The following is a 21,837-nucleotide window of genomic DNA, read 5'->3' as shown; positions in this document are numbered from 1 at the left end:
AAATTACAAGAAGATTACACAAATATACAAGGTATCCTACAGCAATACATAATTAGTCAAAAAATTAGTAAATAATATGTATGCACAAACGTTAAGCTAGGCAACAGTATCTACATATAAACAAAATTGCTGCAGCATTTAAGGCAGTACATAATTAGACAACAATATAAGTTAATAAACGAAATGCATGTACAACACCAAGCCAAGGAAGAATGCAGTATCTACATGTAAGTTTACTACAATAAGATTACAACAAATGTTATTGCAGTAATACATAAAGTTAAAGATGAATTATTATATATTATGTCTGCATAAAAATTAAATTTAGCGGTGTGGTATTTACATATTAACAAAATTACAACAAGGTAACACTAGGCTACAGAAATACATGATTGGTCAGAAATTAACCTAATACAGTATATTATTAGGCAAACCTAAATTACAATCAACATATCTGAACTGATAGTTAATTAAAAATTAATGACTTTGGTACAAATTAATTTTTACTCAAAACAGATCTAAACTTACTGTATTTAATAAGCCAATCATTAATAGCTACCCTGGGCCTGATTGAGATCCTACTAATTTTTCAATATCCGATTCGTTCGAAAAATGAAGTCTCCTCTTTTACTTCTTTGCTAACAATTGCCACACGACGCTGAATCCTTTCTCGACCAAGTATGAAGAAGGAAAAACAATGAGCACTAATTTTATTTCTTGCCAAAGCTGAGGATACTTGCATTGCATGTTCGGTCAGATTCTTTTATACACACGCAGTTGAAATTGTACTCGAGCTTTAAAATCATTTTTTAAGTCAATAAATTCTTCACTCAAATTTGGATGAACAGAAGTGGCATCAGAAAGAAATGGATTTATCACCCAATCGGGTATTTAAACTCATCAAAGTCTTAGAATCTGATCATCAAGTGTTCTTTCAGTGTCAGAAGATGGAAACAACAACAATCCAAATCTGTATCTAACATTAAATCATAATTTATTATTTGTAGACTTGAAAACTACAGAAAATCTCGTCGAAAGTACTCCACATTCTTTTTTGCTTTATTTGGATGCTTTGTTCTTAAATGCTCAATCATTCTTGAAGGCTTCATTCCTTCGTTTGAGAATCCCCCCCCCCACATATTAAGCACATTGGTAACTGTTCATTATTTATAAACGGAATAACTCCATATTTTAAATCACTTGAATATTGACGACACTTTTTTTTTCATCATTTTAATGGGCTACAGTGCTACCCACTATCAACGAAGTCCGCCAAACGATACCACGGGCTAGATATAAACTGCAAACCAGGGTTGTCAGATGGGCGTTAGGAAAAGTAGCAGATAAAGCTTATAAAAGTAGCCCAAATTAATTATTTTCAATGCAGAAAATTCGGACCAAAAAATAGCCCAATTACTTAACTTTCAATGTAAAAATTCTAAAAAATAAATAGCGAATAAATTTGAACAATTTTACCAGATATACAATATTATGAACAGTGTTGCCAAACACAATATAAATAAGGACGCTAGATTAAATACGGAATTTTTTGCTTTTATTACATCAGTAGTATTATAACGCTTACCTCCCCCCTTCATCGTTCAGAGCCCCCCCTGGGGAGGGGGGGGGGGCTACCGCCCAGGTTAAGAACCACTACGCTACTCTCCCTGCCGAACAGATGGACAGGTGTGGCGAATGCCCGGAGAACGTCTCTTAGAAGAAAGCGTAACTCTGAAATTCGGAGGTGGTCCTGTTTAATGTAATGTTATGGTCCTGTTTTTAATGGTTTGGCTTCGGGCTTTGTTCGTGGCCACGAACACTGAACTCCGAGAGGTATCTGAACATTCTGGATAATGCAATGTTTCCCACTTTGTGGTGTTTCTACGGAACTGACCATTTTCTCTTTTAGCAAGACAATCTCAGTCATCTGAACATCTGTGAGATGAACTGGAGCGTCGGGTGAGATCAAGGGACGTCCGCCCCACAATCTAGAAACTCATTATATGCCTACGGGAAGAACTGTATACAATTCCCATAAGTTGCTATCGTACGCTTGTGGAAAGTATGCCTCGTATGATTGCTGCATTCATTGCAGAGAAAGGGGGGGGGGGTCTACATCTTATTAAAGTGGTCGCCATGGCTGGTTGTTCCTCCCACTATGGTGTTCGTTGACGTCTTTCCAAGCAGTTGATTTTTCAAGCGCACCTCTGAATCCTTTATGGATACCACAAAATTTTGTGTAGCTACATCCATTTTCTCATAATTGCAGGGGAATCCCATAAATAATGTTAAGATAGATGCGTGCATTTAGATGTATAAATACATACAAAACAAATCTAAATTGCATTTAAAGTAGATTATTAAGTTCATTTTTGTATACATATTAATTTATACATTAACATAATTGAATTATTAAAAAATCTTTTTAGGATGAATATTATAAATTATAAGTGTAAATAAGAAAACCAACTATTCGTTTACAATGAACGGAAAACCGAAGAGATACCAGATGCTCTACTCTTTTTCATAATTAAAAAAGTACACTATCTTTTAGAATACAGTCAATTTATTATGTATTACATGACATGCAATTAAGTGAGGTGCGATTTCTAATTTTCAGTTTTGAGTGAACTTTGGTACAGTTTTCTTGATTTTCTTTCCGAGGGAATTTTTTTTTTGTTTATTATAGAATAAAAAAAAAAAAAACCTGTCAAGCATGAAACGACACATAGCTGAATTAGGCTCTAGCATTCAGATTGCACTCTACTCCTATCGGGAAGAGGAATCTCGTTGGTGCAATTAAGTCTCTGCAAACGATCTCACATTAGTCTATATATATCAGTCGGTTTCGACGATGCCCTACAGCTGGAAAGACCCGTGACAATGTTATCAATACCAGATCATTAAAATAACATTCAAACTGCACAAGTCACGTGATATGGCATCAAGGATAATAAACGAACAAAATTACCTGCTTATTGAAGATAATCGTGCATTGCTTAATTATTAAAATTAAGCAATGCACGATTAATTAAAAACCCTTGAAAATTATAGCGCGTGTTTCTGAAAAATGAACACCTTCCACACTTCCAATGATTAAACCACCTTACCGGCCATTATGGATCAAAATACGCATCCTCATACGCTTCATATCCATCATATATTTCAATGTAATATGAATGGCATTACAATTTTAATATGCACTTCGCATCCATAGTAACTTGGACGTATATATACGTCCTGGCAGGTAGCGTGGTTAAAGGCCAAGGCTAGATAACTGATGAGAACACATCCGGTAAGGAATGCAGTGAACTGATCAGGTCTCTAACCCAATGTCCAACTCCCACCTTCTGATGGTACACTCTGTTATCAAAGATCCACCTGAGCAGTGAATGCAGCTGGCAATTTGGGATTTAGACGAGAAACTGTACTGTTTAAAACTGCAAAGAATACCGTGATTTGCTCAATAGCAAATGCTAAATAAAGATTTTCGCTCTTTTCAGAGGATAATCCATCTACGGGAAAAGCTATTATGGTGCAGAAATAAAAATCGGATAACTTGAACTGTAATGATTAATGGCAAAATGTGCGCGCGCGTATATATTTAAAAATCTACCCTATAATATAAAATGATAAGCCTTTTTTTGTAACGCTTTTGTGTCACGTTTTTTGTCAAGTTATTTGAAACGTTTTGAAACTCAGAGGCTACCTAAGTGTCGAGTCTTCAAAATTCGAGTCATCAGAATTCAAGGAGAACAGGCCTACCAGTCCGGAACTCAGAGGGTTATGCGCAGGGGGCGGAACCCCGCTTTCAAGGCTTCAAAATTCGAGTCATCAGAATTCAAGGAGAACTGGCCTACCAGTCCGGAACTCGGGGGAGGGGGCGCTGTAGGCGTGTATATATTTAAAAATCTACCCTATAATATAAAATGATAAGCCTTTTTTTGTAACGTTTTTTGTCAAGTCATTTGAAACGTTTTGAAACTCAGGGGCTACCTGAGTGTCGAGTCTTCAAAATTCGAGTCATCAGAATTCAAGGAGAACTGGCCTACCAGTCAGGAACTCAGAGGGTTATGCGCCGCATGCGGAACCCCCTTTCGAGTTTTCAAAATTCGAGTCATCTGAATTCAAAGAGAACCGGCCTACCAATCCGGAACTCGGGGAGGTTGGGCGCATACGGCGTCTTCAAAATCGAGTCTTCAAAATTCAAGGACAACCGGCCTACCAGTACGGAAAGGGGGACGCCTTATGCGACAGGGGGAGGAACCCCCCTCCACTTTCGAGTCATCAGAATTCAAGGAGAACAGGCCTACCAGTCCGGAACTCGGGGGAATTGGGCGCTGTAGGCGCCAGGGAGAGGACACCCCTGACGCTGTAATATGAATCATTTATGAATTAACTTTCGTCAGGTCTGAAGGATGGGAGACTGTAAAAAAAAAAAAAAAAAAAAAAAAGTTAGGTAGTGATCCTTAAATTGCAATTTAAGATTTCCTGAAATGATTTTCTATTTAAATGTCCATTAGAGATGTTTCTAATCCGAAGAACTCTTGAATTCTTCGAATTAGAAGATTTATACAAATATTGCTTTTTTTTCTTTTTTTTTTTTAAACGCTGACCAAACTGATCAGGAAGCCAGAAGTGGCAAAATTTTTGAAAAGGCTTACTTTTAAGTGCTACGTCCAAAGTTTAATTAGACCGGGAAATTATGCCACTGCAGTGCATTAATATAGAATTACGCATGTAGAGGCAATTTGTGACGTGGATGGTTGGGAAAATCACACATCATTTCAGATCAAAACAATTCACATTTTATGCCATGGGATTTTTTCCCATTTACGAGGGTGGTCTAAAAGTTGTCGGCCTCGACTATAGATGACAACACTATCGCACGATTTTTTTTTAAGTTGGTACATCTGTCATAAGCATCCATGAGAAACTGCAAGGCATTCTACACGTAGTTTGTTTTATACAGTGTCTGAAGCAAAAGTGTTGCCTGTATCCCTTGAAATGGATAAAATTGAGTATCGTTCGGTTATAAAATTCTTTGTAAAAGAAGGTTTAACGCCAAACGAAATTCATTCGAAGTTTATAAGCATTCTTCTCCTTCGTTTTCGACACTTAAGAAATGGATAAGTCTTGAATATGATCCACATGAAGGATTGCTGAGACTATAGGCATTTCAAAAGAACGTGAAGGATATATTTTGCATGAAGAATTGCAAATGAAAAAAGCTTTGCTCAAGATGGGTGTCGCGCTTGCTGAGTGCAGATCAAAGACACACTCGCATGAAAATCTCTGAACAGTGCTTGGAGCGTTTTAACAAAAACAAAACTGATTTTGTGCGTTGATTTATTACTCTGGATGAGACTTGGATTCACCAGTACACACCAGAATCCAAACAGCTGTCAAAACAGTGGACAGAAGCCGGTTCCATCAGCAGGAAATGTCATGGCAGCGGTGTTTTGTTTATTAATTATCTTGAAAAAGGTAAAACAATAACCAGAGAATATTATTCCGATCTTTTAACTCGACGAAAAAATTCGTGAAAAAAGACCCGGTTTGCAGAAGAAAAAAAAAAAAAACCACCTTTCATCAGGACAATGCACCTGCCCACAAAGGTATTTTTGACAATGGGAAAATTAAGGGATCTGCACTATGAATTGTTGGAACATTCACCCTATTCCTCAGATTTGGCTCCCTCTGACTTCTATCTCCTCCCAAAACTAAAACTCTTCCTCGCTGGTTAGCGTTTTTCTTCGAATCAAGAGGTGATTGCAGCTGTAGAGGGAGTATTTTGCAGATCTTACTGAGAACCACTACAGGGACGGGATAATGGCGCTGGAGCATCGCTGGAATAAATCTATTAGTCTTAAGGGAGATTATGTTGAAAAATAAAAATAATTTCGAAATTATAAATTTGTTATTTAATTGTTAGGTCGAGAACTTTTCAGACCACTCTCGTAACTATGAAGAAAAAAAAAAACATTTATACCTATTAACCCAGCGGGTTTGACGGTAAAAAGTGCCTTGTAGACACATATTTGTTTTATATTTTCAAAGCCATTTAACCATGTGGATGCAAATTTTAATCCTCAAAATATGATCCCCTAGAAAGCATCATCTAAGAAACTATCACATGAATTTCGGGATTCAAGCACCAATAAGGACTTGGAAAAATATCTGAAATGGGAAAATGTTTGAATTATACTACTTGATAGCAATGAATGAGATAATAAGAATTGCAAAAATTACAATAATAGATTCAGGTAACAGCTAGGAGTCTTTAAAATGAGAGAATAAAATGCAGGAAGAAAGATCAGCAGAGCACAGAAAATAAGAAATATTTGATAAACAAATGATAAATCACCTTCCTAGAGGGAGACCCAATAGAGATTACAAATCAGAGGTATGATGGGAGAAAGGGAGCAGTAACTGCATGAGGAGTATAAATCTTAAACCAGAAAAGTTAACTAATATAATAAGGAGGAGAAATTCGTATTATGAGATGAGACCAGCACTGCAGTTCAAAGAATTCATTTTGTCGTGTAGCCAATTAGAGGAGAAATTAATTGGAAAAATGGCTTTCGTGTTTAAGGTGGCAGGTAAACTGATCCAAATGACATGGCGGAGCTGTTTAATGATCACTTAATCAGGACATTTCATTCTGGTGAAACATATTTTATTGTTTTGGAAGCATTGAAGGATTGGAAGTAAATGAAATGGTAAGTTTAAGTATACAAACTGGATTCCAACAAAGCAATAAGGCTGAATGGTATTTGCCATGCGTTTTGAGAAAATATGAAGAACTGATTGCTCCTCTAACGTTTCTCAAGTAAAGTCTTTCAACTGAAAATTTCCTGAGAAGTAAAAATGATCGAATAGTACCACTGCATAAGGATGATGGTAAAATGAAAGCATCCAATGCAGATCACTCTTTATTTCTTTATCCCTCCCCCCCTCCCTTTTGTAGCATTTGGAAAAGCTCTTCAGTATACCCATCTGTTAAATACTTCTAAACATTATATGTTTCAATCATATCGTCCCTCTTTCTATCCAATAAAGAGGATATTCTGACTAACAACAATAATAGAATATGGATATACTCTTCACCACTATTTGGAATTTCTATATTCATCGAAATACGGCTCAAGCCATCCAAACCGAATTTTATTATTCTGAATACTGCAATGATGAATGTTATTCTTATTCATTCTGCTGTACAAGATCAACCCTATTATGTAGGGAACTCCCTTTTATTTTGATGGACGGATACGAATACAAAATACTATCACTCAAGTAAAACCTTAAGCTAAAATTAATATTAGAATAACCCATGTTTTTATAATCGAATTACTGAAAACATCACAAAAATATTTACTTCCTATTTAGTACTAAGAACTGCTTTCCAAAATAGTAAAACTTCAACACTAGCAAACAAAAACAGTTGACTGCTCTTTATGTTAATTTATAAAATCATAACTGACCTGAGAGTTATTATTATTATTATATAAGACAAGTCATATTTTAAGACGATTGTATTTTACGTTTCGTTGAATGAAATCCGGTAATTTGATTGCCAAGTGCTGCCATCTGTTATTGAAAGTGAAAAGCCGCAGCTGCCACCATCAAGTACAGTACAGCAATCCCTCGATTAGTGCGCCTAATGCGTTCTTTAAAACAGGCGCATTAATCGAAAACGCGCTAATCGAATACAATAACCTATGGGAAAAAGTATAATTCATCCTCAAATTTCTTTTTTTGAGTCTCAATTTTTTTTTTATAAAAGAATTAAGGTATGTCTCAGGGCCTTGTCAAAGGAAAACCATGAAGCCAATAAAACGTATTCAGAATATAAATTTTATTATTCTACTTCTTAACAAAGAATTGAGCTAATGTAGTTTGGCGGGCATTTTGTTTCTTTTTTTCATACAACCGACGGTATGGCCCTATTGCCTCTTTTACTCTTCTGCAAATTTTACTGCTTCTCTCTTCATCAGGATCAGCCTCTAAGCATTGCTGCTTAAAAACTTCGATAGAAACAATTTGAAAATATTTTCAAATTGTTTCTATGAAATCTCTCTTGGCTGACTATCAGGGTTAAATTGTCTTCATATTCTTCGGGATCTTCCCGCTGTACATCTAAATTTAGCAGGTCGAAATCACTCAATTCTTCAGAATGAGATTTAATTAACTCTTGGACGTTATCATTGAAGAGAGAAAGAATGAAGGATGTACGAATTGGTCGCTAACACGCGAAATCACGTGCTTGATAGATAAAATTTCCCAACTGTTATACAAGCAACATAATTACCACTTTAAAAACAATGATCATAAAAGAGAAGTTAATTTTCCGACGTGTAATAATAAATAACTCATCCCAGAAGACGGATTGATTACCCTATTATTGAAATGGATTTTCCTTTTTGTGACATGCGCAGAAGTGTCTCGAATCTGTGGGCGACATAAATAAATAGCAGACGACATAAATTTTGGCGGTAAAAATTTATGTCGTCTTAAAACATTTATAAAATGTTTTAAATCGGTAACTAAATTATTTCATTCTGGTGAGTGATTTTTTAAAATAGTTAGGCATAAATATGTATAGATAGAAAAATTTTTAAAATCTGTAACATTTATTTTTAAGATGTATATAGGCGCACTAATTGAATTTGGGTATCGAAAAAAAATGACGCACTAATCTGGGGGAGGCATTAATCGAGGGATTATTGTACTAGATTTTCGTAATTCTTGGCATAAGAGAGTAAAATAAGAAATATTTACTTTCTTATTACTAAGTAGTTGATCACTCGGTAAATATTATTGTCCTGCAAATTTATTTTTCCAAAGACTGATTTTGATCTAGATTATTTACGTCATAATCAGGGACTCGGTTGAATTTTATGACAGAATGCATGGCTACGTGAGTTAATTTTCCTGACAGGAAGTTGAATCCCCCCCCCCCTACTATTACTGATATACAAGAATAATCGCCACAACTTCAATACAATGAAAAAGTTTGTTTCTTCTTCTTCCCTTTCGCCTTAGCTCTTGGACCTATTACGAAAAAAATTTGCTAAAATTATTAATTAATTATAATGATACAGCGGCCGTGAGTCCAAAGGAATAGTACGGCACCATTTTATGAAACAAACATGAAGCTATTGGTTATAATGTTTGTCTGTCAATTGCGTGTGTTCTCTTGGCCGGTTTGCCTGTTCTGAGGGATGAAAAACCCGAGTTTCCGGCAGGGAAAAAAAAAATCCTCTACCTCAGTATGAGAACGGCCAACTCACCTTCAGTCGAAAAAGACCAGATAAAGAACCCGGGTCTTTCCGACCAAAGGGCTTCGTTTATACCGACTGAGGCTCTATAGAGCACTAATCTTTCAGTGGTAAGGTATTCGTTTCCAGCTTTAATGAATAGGACTATTCCCAATCCTCCGTAAGCAAATGACACATATGACATTTATCAGAATGTATCATTTTCAATGTTCGATACAGACAGACTGATTCATCAGCAACTAATCTGTTATGATAAAGCTCAGAAAGGCTGAAAGTCCCTATCGCCGTAACAGAGAAAAGACTTAAGAGTGAGATAACCAGAAGTCATTATAAACCCACAAATAAGCAAGGCGTTGGTCTCGCAGGGGCAGATGAAAGTCTTTAAGTGATTAAATCATCTAAAGACTTTCACAAAATATGCAAAATATATCCTTCACGTTCTTTTGAAATGCCTGTAGTCTCAGCAATTTCACGCACTTTGACTCGCCGGTTATCCAATACAATATCGTGCACTTGATCAATGATTTCTGATGTTGTTACACTTTTTGGACGTCCTTCACGTGGATCATCTTCAAGGCTGGTACGGCCACGTTTAAACTCGGCAGTCCACTTCTTAAGTGTCGAAAACGAAGGAGAGCATGCCCATAAACTTTTACGAACTTTGAATGAATTTCTTTTAGCGTTAAACCTTCTTTTAGAAAGAATTTTATAACCGAACGATACTTAATTTTATCCATTTAAAGAGATACAGACAACACTTTTGCTTCAGACACTGTATAAAACAAACTACTTGATAGAATGAATTGCAGCTTCACATGGATGCTTATGACAGATGTATCAACTTAGAAAAAAAAATCGTGCTGATAGTGTTGCCATCTATGGTTAGGCCGAGAACTTTTCAGACCACCCTCGTATATGTGCTTAAAATAACGCAGGCAGAACAATTTTCCTGAACAGATGGGAAAATTGTTAATGGTAAAACCAGCGGCTCCGCTGCATCGATATAAAACAATGATTGCCTTATGTTTTTAGAGATCTAAAATAAATTTAAAAAAATATGACACCGAAGATGGTACAATAGTCATGAATTATTCCTCGAAAGACAAAAATGGAATGTCAGCAATAGAAGAAAGGAAAGATTGCTTCTGGCATTTTTTTTACTTGGGTTTTGAAGATCCTCGCTGCTTGGTGAGCACTACGTAAATATTGTTGAATAGCATAACGAAATGTCAGTCTGGTTGGCTGAGAAGACATCGCTCCTCTTCTCTAACCAATATATTGTCGGTGTCTATAGCAAGGTTTTTCCTGATTATCTAACTTTTATCACTGACCATACTTTTACTTAAAAATGATTCACATAAAGAAAAATTATTGAATAGGCAGATAAGAAAGGAATTGCGACAGATGGGGTGTCCAGTTTCCAAATTTTTACAGCGTCCGTCTTGGGTACCATCATTATTAGTTCATCTTTCATAACTGATAATAAAATTTAATTGTGAGCTGCACATTTAGGGTGGAGAAAATACATGTTTCCCAGCAAACATCCATTACTTTGTTTTATTCACAAAAACAGGCTCCATCAAATCCGAAACTAATTTTAAACTTCTCTTCCAAACACTGAAATTAAGTTTGGAGGAGCAGTTTCTACCTAATATCTTCAAATTGCAGAATTTTCTTTTTCGTGTTTTGTAAATGCTGCCACTTAACCTAAATATATATTTAATTTGTATAACTATATACTGCTATCAATCTCATTATATGATCATACATCATCTGAAGTAGGACTAATACTATGAGCTGTTCAAAGAATAGCAGCTGAAACAAAATACCAGAACAAGTCAAACAATGAAATAGCACTAAACAATGAAAGAACCTTGAAACGTTCATATTTTTGTGCAATGATGGTATAAGCCAGTGATGGTGAACCTATGACACGCGTGAGGGTTTCAGGTGACACACCTTGGATGTTGAAAAATATTGGTATTCTGATGAAAAGACTAATTTCAATAATTTCAGTTTATTAAATGAATTGTATAATATGAATTCATAGATTGTATATCAATGTCCTATTAAATAAATAGCTTAATATGATATGTATAAATCACCATCTATGATTAAGTAGTTAAATTTTATGCATGTATGCAAGTGGCACATCAACAACGTCAATATTTAAAAAAAAAAAGATGTTTGACACACCTGGGTAAAAAGGTTCGCCATCACTAGTATAAATATAAGCCATCACTCGTAAGTTTGGTAGCAACAAACCTTCCGTTATCTTTTCTTGGAGTTTTCATTTCGAACAATTATCAAATAGAGAGAACAAAACAAAAACTTTATACAAAACTTATCACTGATACTTGACGAATGCACGCTGCCTTCACTAGTAACAGAATACATGCATTCATATTTATAAAAAATTCCTACCTTCATTCAATATCATGTTCACATTCACAGCTTCTGAGGAACAGTAAAACAAACGCAGACTTACCTAAAGCAAAGAGAATATTAAAATCCAGTTAGTAAAAGAGAGAAAAAAAATCACTCAGAGTTTTATCTATTTACTGATTTATTCAATGAAAGATTAAGAATTTGTAATAGCCGCAGCATAAGTACACGGGATATGCATTTTAAAATTTTTCTTACTGCAAATTTTACAGGGATCAATGAAAAACTTGGTTTTATAAAATTAAGCGAAGTGCAGTACTTTATTATTAATATGGAGGGGTTTCTTTCCATTTCCCCCCGTCTTTGGGGGGTTGAGCACTCTTAATGAGGAATAAGTTATATATATATTATGACTGTAAATGGGTGTGTGTTCACGAGGCCGGTTTGCCTGTCCTGGGAAATGAAAAACTCGTTTTTCATTTCAAAACCCTCTACTTCCATATGAGACTGGCTAACTCACCTTAATCGAAAGAGACCAGATAAAGGTTCCTAATGGCATAAACCGGAATCGAACCCCGATCTTTCCGACCAAAGAGCTTCATCTATAGCGACTGAGCTGCGGAGGCTCTTCCTGCACTTAATAAAAGTATACTCGTTATTAACAGTAGTGAATAATTATTCTAATATATATAGACTAGAGACCACAGATATGAGAGTTCTGAGAAAAATTCATGGAAGTAAACCGATGGTATCAATGGCAGAATCAGAAGATACTAGAAAGCAACTTGACATTATTAGCATTCAAAAATGTGTCAGCAGAGCTAATTTAAGGTGATGACAACTTAAATAAGATGGGTAAAGGAAGGTTAACAAAACAGTTCTTTGATGCTAAGATGGAAGAAAAAGCACCAGAGGAAGACCAAGGTCTGGGTGGATTGATTCAGTCATAAGTGCCTTAGAAGCACGAAATGTTAGATATGACAATATTGGAGTGCTCACAAGTAATAGACTAATTTGGTGGAAAATTTTTGATAGGAGATTAATAATAATGTAAACTTAATCATGTAGTGCTGTCATAGTAACTTGAACACTCCTTGGGGATACATATCAGGAAATCGATGATATATACTGCTTGGAAAGAAGTCAACTGACACCCTAGGTCAGCCACTAGGACATTAATAATGATAATATATCTATATTTACCATTTATATATCTATCTCTGTATTCAGCCATATTATTATTCATTTCTACTTGCATCCCATCATCATCATGTTTATACTTGTTTTCTTAATATATAACGTATATCACATCACTGCTATCGGTAACATTAAAATCTTTTTTTTTTTATTGCGTAAAAATAAAAATATTTAATAGCTTATTATCGAATATTCTGTCGGTCTTCAATGTACTGTTAACTGCATTAAACCACCTAGATCTTGAGATGTTTCCTGACATCAAAAACTGTTTTGCTAACCTTTCCTATTGCATTCTGTTTAAGTGACCGTACCACTTGAGATCAGCTCTGTTCACATATTCCTGAATGCGTGAGCAGAGCTTCTTAATATCCAATTTTTCATATGATTCTCTCATCGATGGCATATGTTCATTTGCCTAATTTTTTCTCATATCTGTGGTCTCCAGACTTTGATCAAGTGTATTATTTCTAATCCAGCTCTCACATTCATAAGTTATAATTGGTTTGAACACTGTTCTACATATAGTTTGTTTTGACTAGTTTCTCTCTTTTTCCATATAAATTTACTCGGCATACTACCATATACCAGCGTTGCTAGCTTCTGTTGCCTATTTCCATATTTAATTTGTCATTTTCACTAAAATGTGTGCCTAAAAGCTGTGCTGTTTTACTTATTATACAGGTTCTCCATTCAGGACGCAAGTGATGGTTTTCAATGTTTCTACCTATTTTCATTTTCTTTTTATATCCTATTTCTCACTGAGTAACACCCAGTAGGAAATTCCTCTAATTCGCAGATTGTTTTATTATTGTTGTTATTATTATCAAAACTTCCAAGGAATCAAAGGACTCATCGCCGGAGGATCCACTGTCACGAACAGTTTATCAAATCGCGCCTTAAATATATTACCGTCTCCGCACTCACCAGACTCTTGGCAATACGTTGCAATCACTAACCACTCTCCATGCAAAAAGACCTGCTTCTCACCTCTCACACTCCCCTCATACAGCTTCCCAGGATGACCGCTTGTTCTCTTCCTGTCTTCACCCATTCTATCCAAAACCTCCTCCACATTAACCCGGTAATAACTCTTTTATAACCTATATGAACATATGAACAACAACAAGAAAACGACCCTTTGAAACGGTTCTTAGCTCTGAATATCGATTTCAAGACAATATAGCGAATCATTGGACAAACTTGGGTTTCGTCGATGTTATAATCGACAAAAATTAGGCTCTGATGTCAGTATATCTGGTAATTGTATGTTCTATGGACAGTTGGCCTTTTATGCCGGATGATAAAACCAAGTTTCCGAACCATCTGGGTATGAGACAATTCATATTCAGATGCAAAAGACACATAAAGATTCTTCGTTTCCCAAAGGAACAGGAATTTCGTTTAATGATATTAATCTGTCTCTCACAAGATCATTTAATTTGCTTTGTATGAACTGCTGTAGTTCAGTTTCAGGTTACTGAGAATTCAGAGCTTATAGTAACCATATTTCGAATTGGATAAAACCACCATTAATTTTGGTGGCTATTAAGCCAGTGGGATATGGAATCTTCTCCATGGATTTTTAGTTAACACCATGATGCGCACGGTTTATTCCGATACCAAATTTCATTCGAATATATGCAAAATGCGAATTTTCGATTCTGATGTTATGTTGTCTCTTTTTTCTCTATGAAGCTGCAATATGCAACAAAATGTGTCCAGACTATAATCCAAGCTCTTGATAAATGTATGTTTATCTGAAAAATAAACAGACAAAACGAAACAAAAACATGCTCAAATAGAAAACAATTCCCAGACTGACACGAACTGGCAATTATTCCGACCACTCACTCACTCACTCACACACACACAACGATTCAATGGGCACTATATAAGAATAAGTTCATTCTTACTAATTAAAACTAATAGCAATAAACTCGACGAATATATACCAATTCGTAAACACACTTCTCATTCAAACGTTTGTTCATTTTATTTTTTTATTAAGAACATTGTAAATTTATTTCATATTACATGATTCTCAACTTTGCCACCACAAAAAATAGTATTTTCATTATTTTATTCGTGGATATATAAACTGGGAACACGGGGGTGGGGGGAGAACACATTGTCATTCTCTGAGAAATACTTGTAATTACTAAATGAGAGAGAAATATTTCCAGACTTCGTTAACTAGGTGGGAAACTGTGTTACTCATCCCATTTTTTTTTTTTTTTTGAACTGAGAGAAATTTTTTGAAAAAAAAAAAAAAAACTTTTCATGCAAGATATTCCTTAGACTCATGTCTCTCTCTTCTTATCTCAGATAACCCCAATTCCAAAATATTTTCCTAGGAACTTAATTTATCGATCGATGATTGCAAGGCAACACGCAATAACTACCGAATCCCGCAACAGTAGCGTACACAGAAGTACAGTACTTGTTTCAAATCTTGTATGTTACATGTACCAGCTCATCACAGAAACTTCATTCTAACACACCAACATTTGTTTGCAGCTTAATTTAATTAACCAACTTTACATATCACCAAGATGTAATTTTAAAATGGAACTTTATTGCCCAATAGCAACTTTTATTCCAACAATTTCAGAATTCACAATTCAAATAATCTTTGGATCGTGAAAAGAAGTTTGCATTTGTTTACTTCCACGTCACATTATTTTATGGCTATAATGCTACAGCTGTGAGCACTGAGTTTATGACTGTTTTATAACAAAATCGTAAATCATATTTAACATATCTTAAAATTTTAACAAGTACTGGTGGGAAAATTGCAATATAATAGGCAAGTAAATCCCAGTATTTCTAAGTAAGAATTTAGAAAATAAAAATTCGTAAATAAATATCCTACTTTGAGATTTGGAAATGTAATATTTCAAACTTTGATGGTAAAAACTCATTTTCAACTGAAATTTATGAAAAAAATGTATATCAAAGACTGAAATTTTAATTCGATCAGTGACGAAAAGGAAATAAAACACTAGTAAATAAATATTCCAAAGGCGAATCCCAACAAAGTGAACAAAACAAAAGCTTATCTCTAATATATACTGTACTTGTCTTTTAAATACTCCATGGTAGACGTCAGATCACAAACAAAACTTAGAGATTTATTCATAAACTGTCATTCAATTGGCTTCCATAAAATATTGCCCCAAGCAAAATAATGAAGTGGGAAAAACAAAAGGCTTATACTAAAGACAATTAGTAGTTCCGCCACTAGGTGGCAGTGCAATATGCACATATTATTTGCAAAATGTTTCCCGAGTGACAGGTGCGTTTAATGGCAATCCCATGACCGCTTCTCCTTTGAAACACTTTGCCAGAAGAAGATAAAGATGATAATTTACTAGAACGGCCTAATTTTCAAAAAATAAAGCAAAAGCCGATTTAAGGAATATAATTACAGTTCTAAGACGCGCTGCACAGACTATAAAACTAACAGCGTCTAATAAACGATCGACATTAAAGGCCGCATTATCGATCTAACAGTTACATGCTAACAAAAATGCTTCAATGAGTAATTTGACGTAGAAGTTAAACCTTTTTAATGAATAATGTAAAGTAAGCTATGCAAGTTCATTCATGTTATACTGACAACAAGAGTAAAAAATTAGCAAAAAAAATCATCAATTCGTGATAATTTGCATGGACACTTTATATAAGACAAATGTCACTTCTGACATTTATATGATCGACTTACAAAATGAGGAAATTGTTTTTCGTAAATATTAAATTTCGTATTAAAGAAACATTTCATATATATATATATATATATATATATATATATATATATATATATATATACCAAGCTATTTTGAACCTGGTTTTACTCCATTTCCCAAGTAAGCAAACAGACAAACAAGTCAAGTTTGCGTCTGCAAGTGTTGCAAGTCTAAACTTGCAGACTTGCAACACTTGCAGGCGCAAACTTGACTTGTTTGTCTGTTTGCTTACTTGGGAAATGGAGTAAAACTAGGTTTAAAATAGCTTGGTATATTTAACATTTATTATATCCAAGGTAAAATACTTTCTACATACACATATATTATTATATATATATACTGTATATATATATATATATAATGAACTGTTGAGAGTGAGATAATAAAACAATCAACTTTTTTACAAATCTATTATGCAACAAAATGTTCTTGCTGAATAAATATTTTAACGACGCCATTAATCATCAAAGAAAAAAATCTTCTCATGCTTTTAACTTAATAATATGAAAAACCCAATGTAAGTTAAGAACATAACGTGATAATTACTTCACGGATCCCTTATTTATCCGAAAAATGTTGTGTCATTAATCACCATCAATAGCGACACAAAACGCAGAATATACTTTTATCGCATGAATTTCATTATCTTCAGACCACCTGACACTTCATCCAGCTCGAAGTTTAAGACGTGATATGAGTTTTGGTAGCTAGCAAGACAACTGTATTATTATACAGTTGTCTCGCTAGCTATTAATTAGATGCCGAAGAAATTTCTTTTACTGCATATCCCTAGAGATCTCTCTCTTCAATCTTCTGCGTGAAATAATTGGGTAGCGCTGGTTAATAGAGCCATAATAATTGAATTTTGCCTTTGAGTTCTGTAAACAGTTATGACTGAAAGGAAGGTATGAAAAAAATAAAAATAAATAAGCCTTACTTCTCATTTTGATTTTGTAAACGCTTTCAATCATTACAGCAGCATGTAAAAGAATAGGTATCAGTTACGTAATTAAAAGCATACAACCTTGATGCACTAACAAAGAACTAAAAATACACCACACAGCAATCTCAAGTAAGTGGATGCATGTTTAAAATATGAAAAACAGATGAGAGCAACATATTCAGCATAATGAACAAGTTTCAAATCTTATCATCGATTAAAAATGGACCAACTCGTTTGTAGACATTTAATATATACAGAAATTGCTGTATATGAAGGTGCAAACTTCACTAAAATTATAGTCCAAGTTCCCCAGGGCTCTATTTCCAATGATGAAAAGGTCCTTTATTAAACAGCAAATGAAGGTTTCGTTACTTTAATTTCCTGAAGCACTCATCAAAATGGATCGATAACAGTTTAATTATCACCTAACCATAAAATTTTACACGCTCTTTCGGAAGACGAATTTTACTATACTGAAGATTATAATAAACTATGTTTCTCAGTGGAGTAGGAACGCTATGGCATTAGGGAAGCGGTTCTCAACCCTGTGCCCGTGGAGATATTTGCATGCCCGCTGTCAATTATTAAATAAGGAAAAAATAAAATTAAAACTGGAAAATATGTTTTCTCCTAGTAATTATATTTATTGAAATTGTAAAAAATATTAACATTTATGTTATATTAAGAACATTTTGTAATTCCTCTGTCTTTGAGTGCGACTGTTACCAGCGCCAATTTTATGCGTTATGTTTTATATATTTACTCAACTGGCAACCGTGCATTTGTGAGATGTGTCACCACTTCACCGATGTTGAGGGCACGGTTTGACCATACACTGTTTTCTCGTGTTTAAAAATTTTGCCCCAAAATGAGTAATCCAAATAAAAAACAACGAACCTATAAATTTAACCACGATTGGGAAGAAGGCTATTGCTTTATCCAGAGTAAAGAGAAATGTTTTTGCTTATTGTGCGATGGTTTTATTTTGTCGTATAATAAATACTACATGTGTATTTATCCTACTTTCATAGTTAATTTCTTAAATGTTATCATTTGATATGACAGGCAAGTATAAATTTTCATAGAAAAAAATATTGGTTCCCCACTCTCTTCCCGATCTCTAATGCGCCCGCGACCACAACCAGGTTGAGAACTCCTGCATTAGGACAATTGCCAAGGGCGCCATTGACATGATATTTAACAGATCGTAATTGTTAGACTAGAGAGAGAGAGAGGGAGGGAGGGAGGGAGGGAGAGAGAGAATAAATATTTCATACTGTTATTCATCGCCAAATTATAAGGCCAACTCGAAACTTTTCCCTTTCCTTTTGGCTATCAACTCAAGTCATCGTAAGCTAATGGGAAAATAACTTATTTTCATTATTATTGAATAAAGTGCTGTTTATGAACGTGACCATCTAAGACCCAATGTGAAACAAACTAGTATTTTATGGTGATAATATAACTATAGTTTATTCCTACACGTCCACAAGTGTTTCACGATTTATTTGTTTGTTTATTGCACATGTGCTATTTCTGCATATAGTTATTGAAGGATGAAAAATATAGTTAAAAAGTAAGCATGGCTAGCATGTAGCTAATATGATATATATATATATATAGAAATACACTAATTTGTTCTTTTTCTTTTGGGATATATAAGAAGACATAAAATTAATTCATTTTTGTGCTAGGTGTTTATCAGAACTTTCCACACACCCCGCTCGCGTATATATACTGTATATATAGGCGGATTTCAGACAGAATGCAGTAAAAAGCAAACGTATGGTATTACATATGACATAAATATTAAACCAGTCTTGATGAAAGTTAAATGACCGGTATATTTTACCATATGGAGACTTTTAAACTAGATTCGTGTGCATTATATCATGATACTTCAGAAGAGTGAAAAAACGTTATGATGGCTGGGTTTAGCAACATGCGAGCTAATAGTATTCGCAGTATAAAATATTTCAAATGGACTATGTATTATGACAAGCGATATGAAACGAAGAATGTCCGGTATATGCATGTGCAAGGTTTGTGATGAAAGATGACAAGGCCTGATGTAGGATCATGATATCTTCTTGTTACGTTGACTAGAGTTTAACATTCCGATTATCATTGAATGCCTTGATGAAGAAATTGTAATCAATGCAGAAATTTCTGTAATCGCTATGTTCTGCAATTGTTAATCCGAATCGGGCTATTTAATGAAAATCATGCACACAGCTTAGCAAAAGTTTAGGTAGGAATTCCTAGTTCCCAAAGACCTGACATTCAAAGATTTCATAAACAGGTTGGCTAAAAGCAGAGACAGTGACCAGCTTACTGACGAGACGAGACGAGACATATATCAATTCGTAGTATAGAGAAAAGAATTCAAATATCTTAGTGTTATCGTTCCACAAAATGGTCATTAAAAATAGTATAGAACATCCTAAAAGAGATTCCTAGACAAATAGATCAAGCACCTCCATGTAATTGGAAGAACGAAGGTACGTTACTCCCTTCAGTTGAAAAAGGCATAAATTCGATTCTTGTTGTGACGAGAGGAACCTTTTGTTTTCTTTCTTTTTCCTTCTCTCAATTGAAGGTAAGTTAGCCTATCTCAAACTGAGGTAACAGGCATTTTTCTCCTGGAAACTCGGGTTTTTAATCTCGCGTACAGGCAAATCGGCCTTGAGAACACACACACAACTTGCAGACAAAAAATACTAGTGGTGGTGGTGAGCAGTAGATGGCATTGTGTGATGATAGTAATGGTTCTGTGTAGTTGGTGGATTAAATGGTGGAGACGGAGAGTTGTAGAGTAGAATGCCCTCCCTCGATGAGTCCTTGGGGGTGTCACGTAATAACAATAATAATAATAATAATAATAATAATAGATGAACAAAACGGAGTATAGATGAGCGGCATCTCCCTCACATATGATCCGTCACGTAAAGATCTCAAAGATATTACTACCTCAGTTACAAACAGAAGACATAGTTTTCTCTTCGGTACACAAGATCTCAGGTCTCCACCCACCCTTTGTAAAAACCTTCCCAAAATCACCATTCCAAAAACCAACGTATACAACTGTTCATGTAGAATTTTCCAAGCGGGATAAACATGCCGGCCAGGAAAGATACGCATGTCGGAAAACATTGAGGAATGGGGAGACAAAACATATCACGACTAGGAGCACATATCAGACAAATTATCTGATAATATGGCAGCGTACAGAAATGGCATATATTCATCGCACTTTCTTCGTCTGAGTATTCAAAATCATCAGAAACGTTTAAAAAATCCTAATCAGTGTAACAAGAAACAAGGTGTGATTCTACATCAGGTCTGGTCGTCTTTCATCAAGAACCTGGAGTACGCATCACAGGCTAGTCATCATAATACAACATACATCGTGCGAGCAACTTTATTTCTCTATTTCAAATATTTCTGTATTACGGATACGGATATTACGCTAACTTGCCTAGTGCAGAACCCAATCAGTTTAACAGTAGAACAGAAGCACTCTGTAACATCTGTCCATTCGTTTTCAGCTTCATGTAACAGTTCATTTATTTTCTTGTCCCCCCCCCCCATTCTCCTGAAGAAGTATACTATTTATGCACATCAAACTAGCAGAGAACCTACGAAAAACATATCGAACGTGAAACTGAAGAAAAACTACTAGGATAAGAGGAATGAATTGTGAATTGGCAGGATCTAATATTTAATGGCTCTGACAAACGGTTCAGAAACGAAATCATAATAACATAATGAAAATAATCACTAATTGTTAAGTTTCGTTGCGAAAAGGGATGCGATAACGTGCCATAAAGCAAACAATGTTCAAAACACTCAGAATAACATGGAACTATATATACACAGAATAATAATTATTATTTTATACAGAATAATAATACTGTATGATTATTTGGGAGCCTCAGTTTGAAGTACTTCAGAATAACTCCATTATTATAGGAAGACATTTAAATAAGTATTTAAATGTTCTCCTAAAATTACTTATAAATATTAAGAAAATAACAACGGAAACATTTTTCTAGAAACATAAGGAAAAAAAAAAAAAAAACTCGTGGATCAAGCATTTTAGGGAATTCTGCTGCAAGTTTTCATTCAACCATGTATAGTTGTAGTATGGCACAGTATGACCTGTGTTGTATTTGTGCCAAATAAACTATAAATCTAAACCTCATTCAACCACGTGTGCGATTAGGAGTGCGATTGGGTACATCGTTACAACAGCAATTTTCATCTACTCGTACATTATTAGTAT

At 34.8% G+C, this 21,837-nt stretch overlaps 1 protein-coding gene across 3 annotated transcripts in view; it reads right to left on the bottom strand.

The window, feature by feature from the left end:
• LOC150095834 (uncharacterized) overlaps positions 1–21,837 on the bottom strand; it is a 1,527,755-nt gene that overhangs the window by 1,344,192 nt on the left and 161,726 nt on the right. For 2 of the 3 annotated variants that reach the window (XM_090409494.1, XM_090409495.1), the window contains exon 2: positions 11,706–11,769. The exons of the other annotated variant lie outside the window; for it this stretch is intronic. In XM_090409494.1, the coding sequence (XP_090265620.1) occupies positions 11,706–11,711 (6 nt within the window). In that variant the 5' untranslated portion in view covers positions 11,712–11,769. The remainder of the gene's footprint in view (positions 1–11,705; positions 11,770–21,837) is intronic. 3 annotated transcript variants of the gene reach the window in all.

This window comes from Typopeltis vanoorti, chromosome 19 (genome assembly GCF_054136105.1).
Source record: "Typopeltis vanoorti isolate ZY-2024b chromosome 19, IOZ_Tvanoo_1.0, whole genome shotgun sequence".
Classification (NCBI taxonomy): Eukaryota; Metazoa; Arthropoda; class Arachnida; order Uropygi; family Thelyphonidae; genus Typopeltis; species Typopeltis vanoorti.
The sequence above is the reverse complement of the archived record's forward strand: the minus strand, read 5'-3'. Positions and strand labels throughout refer to the sequence as shown.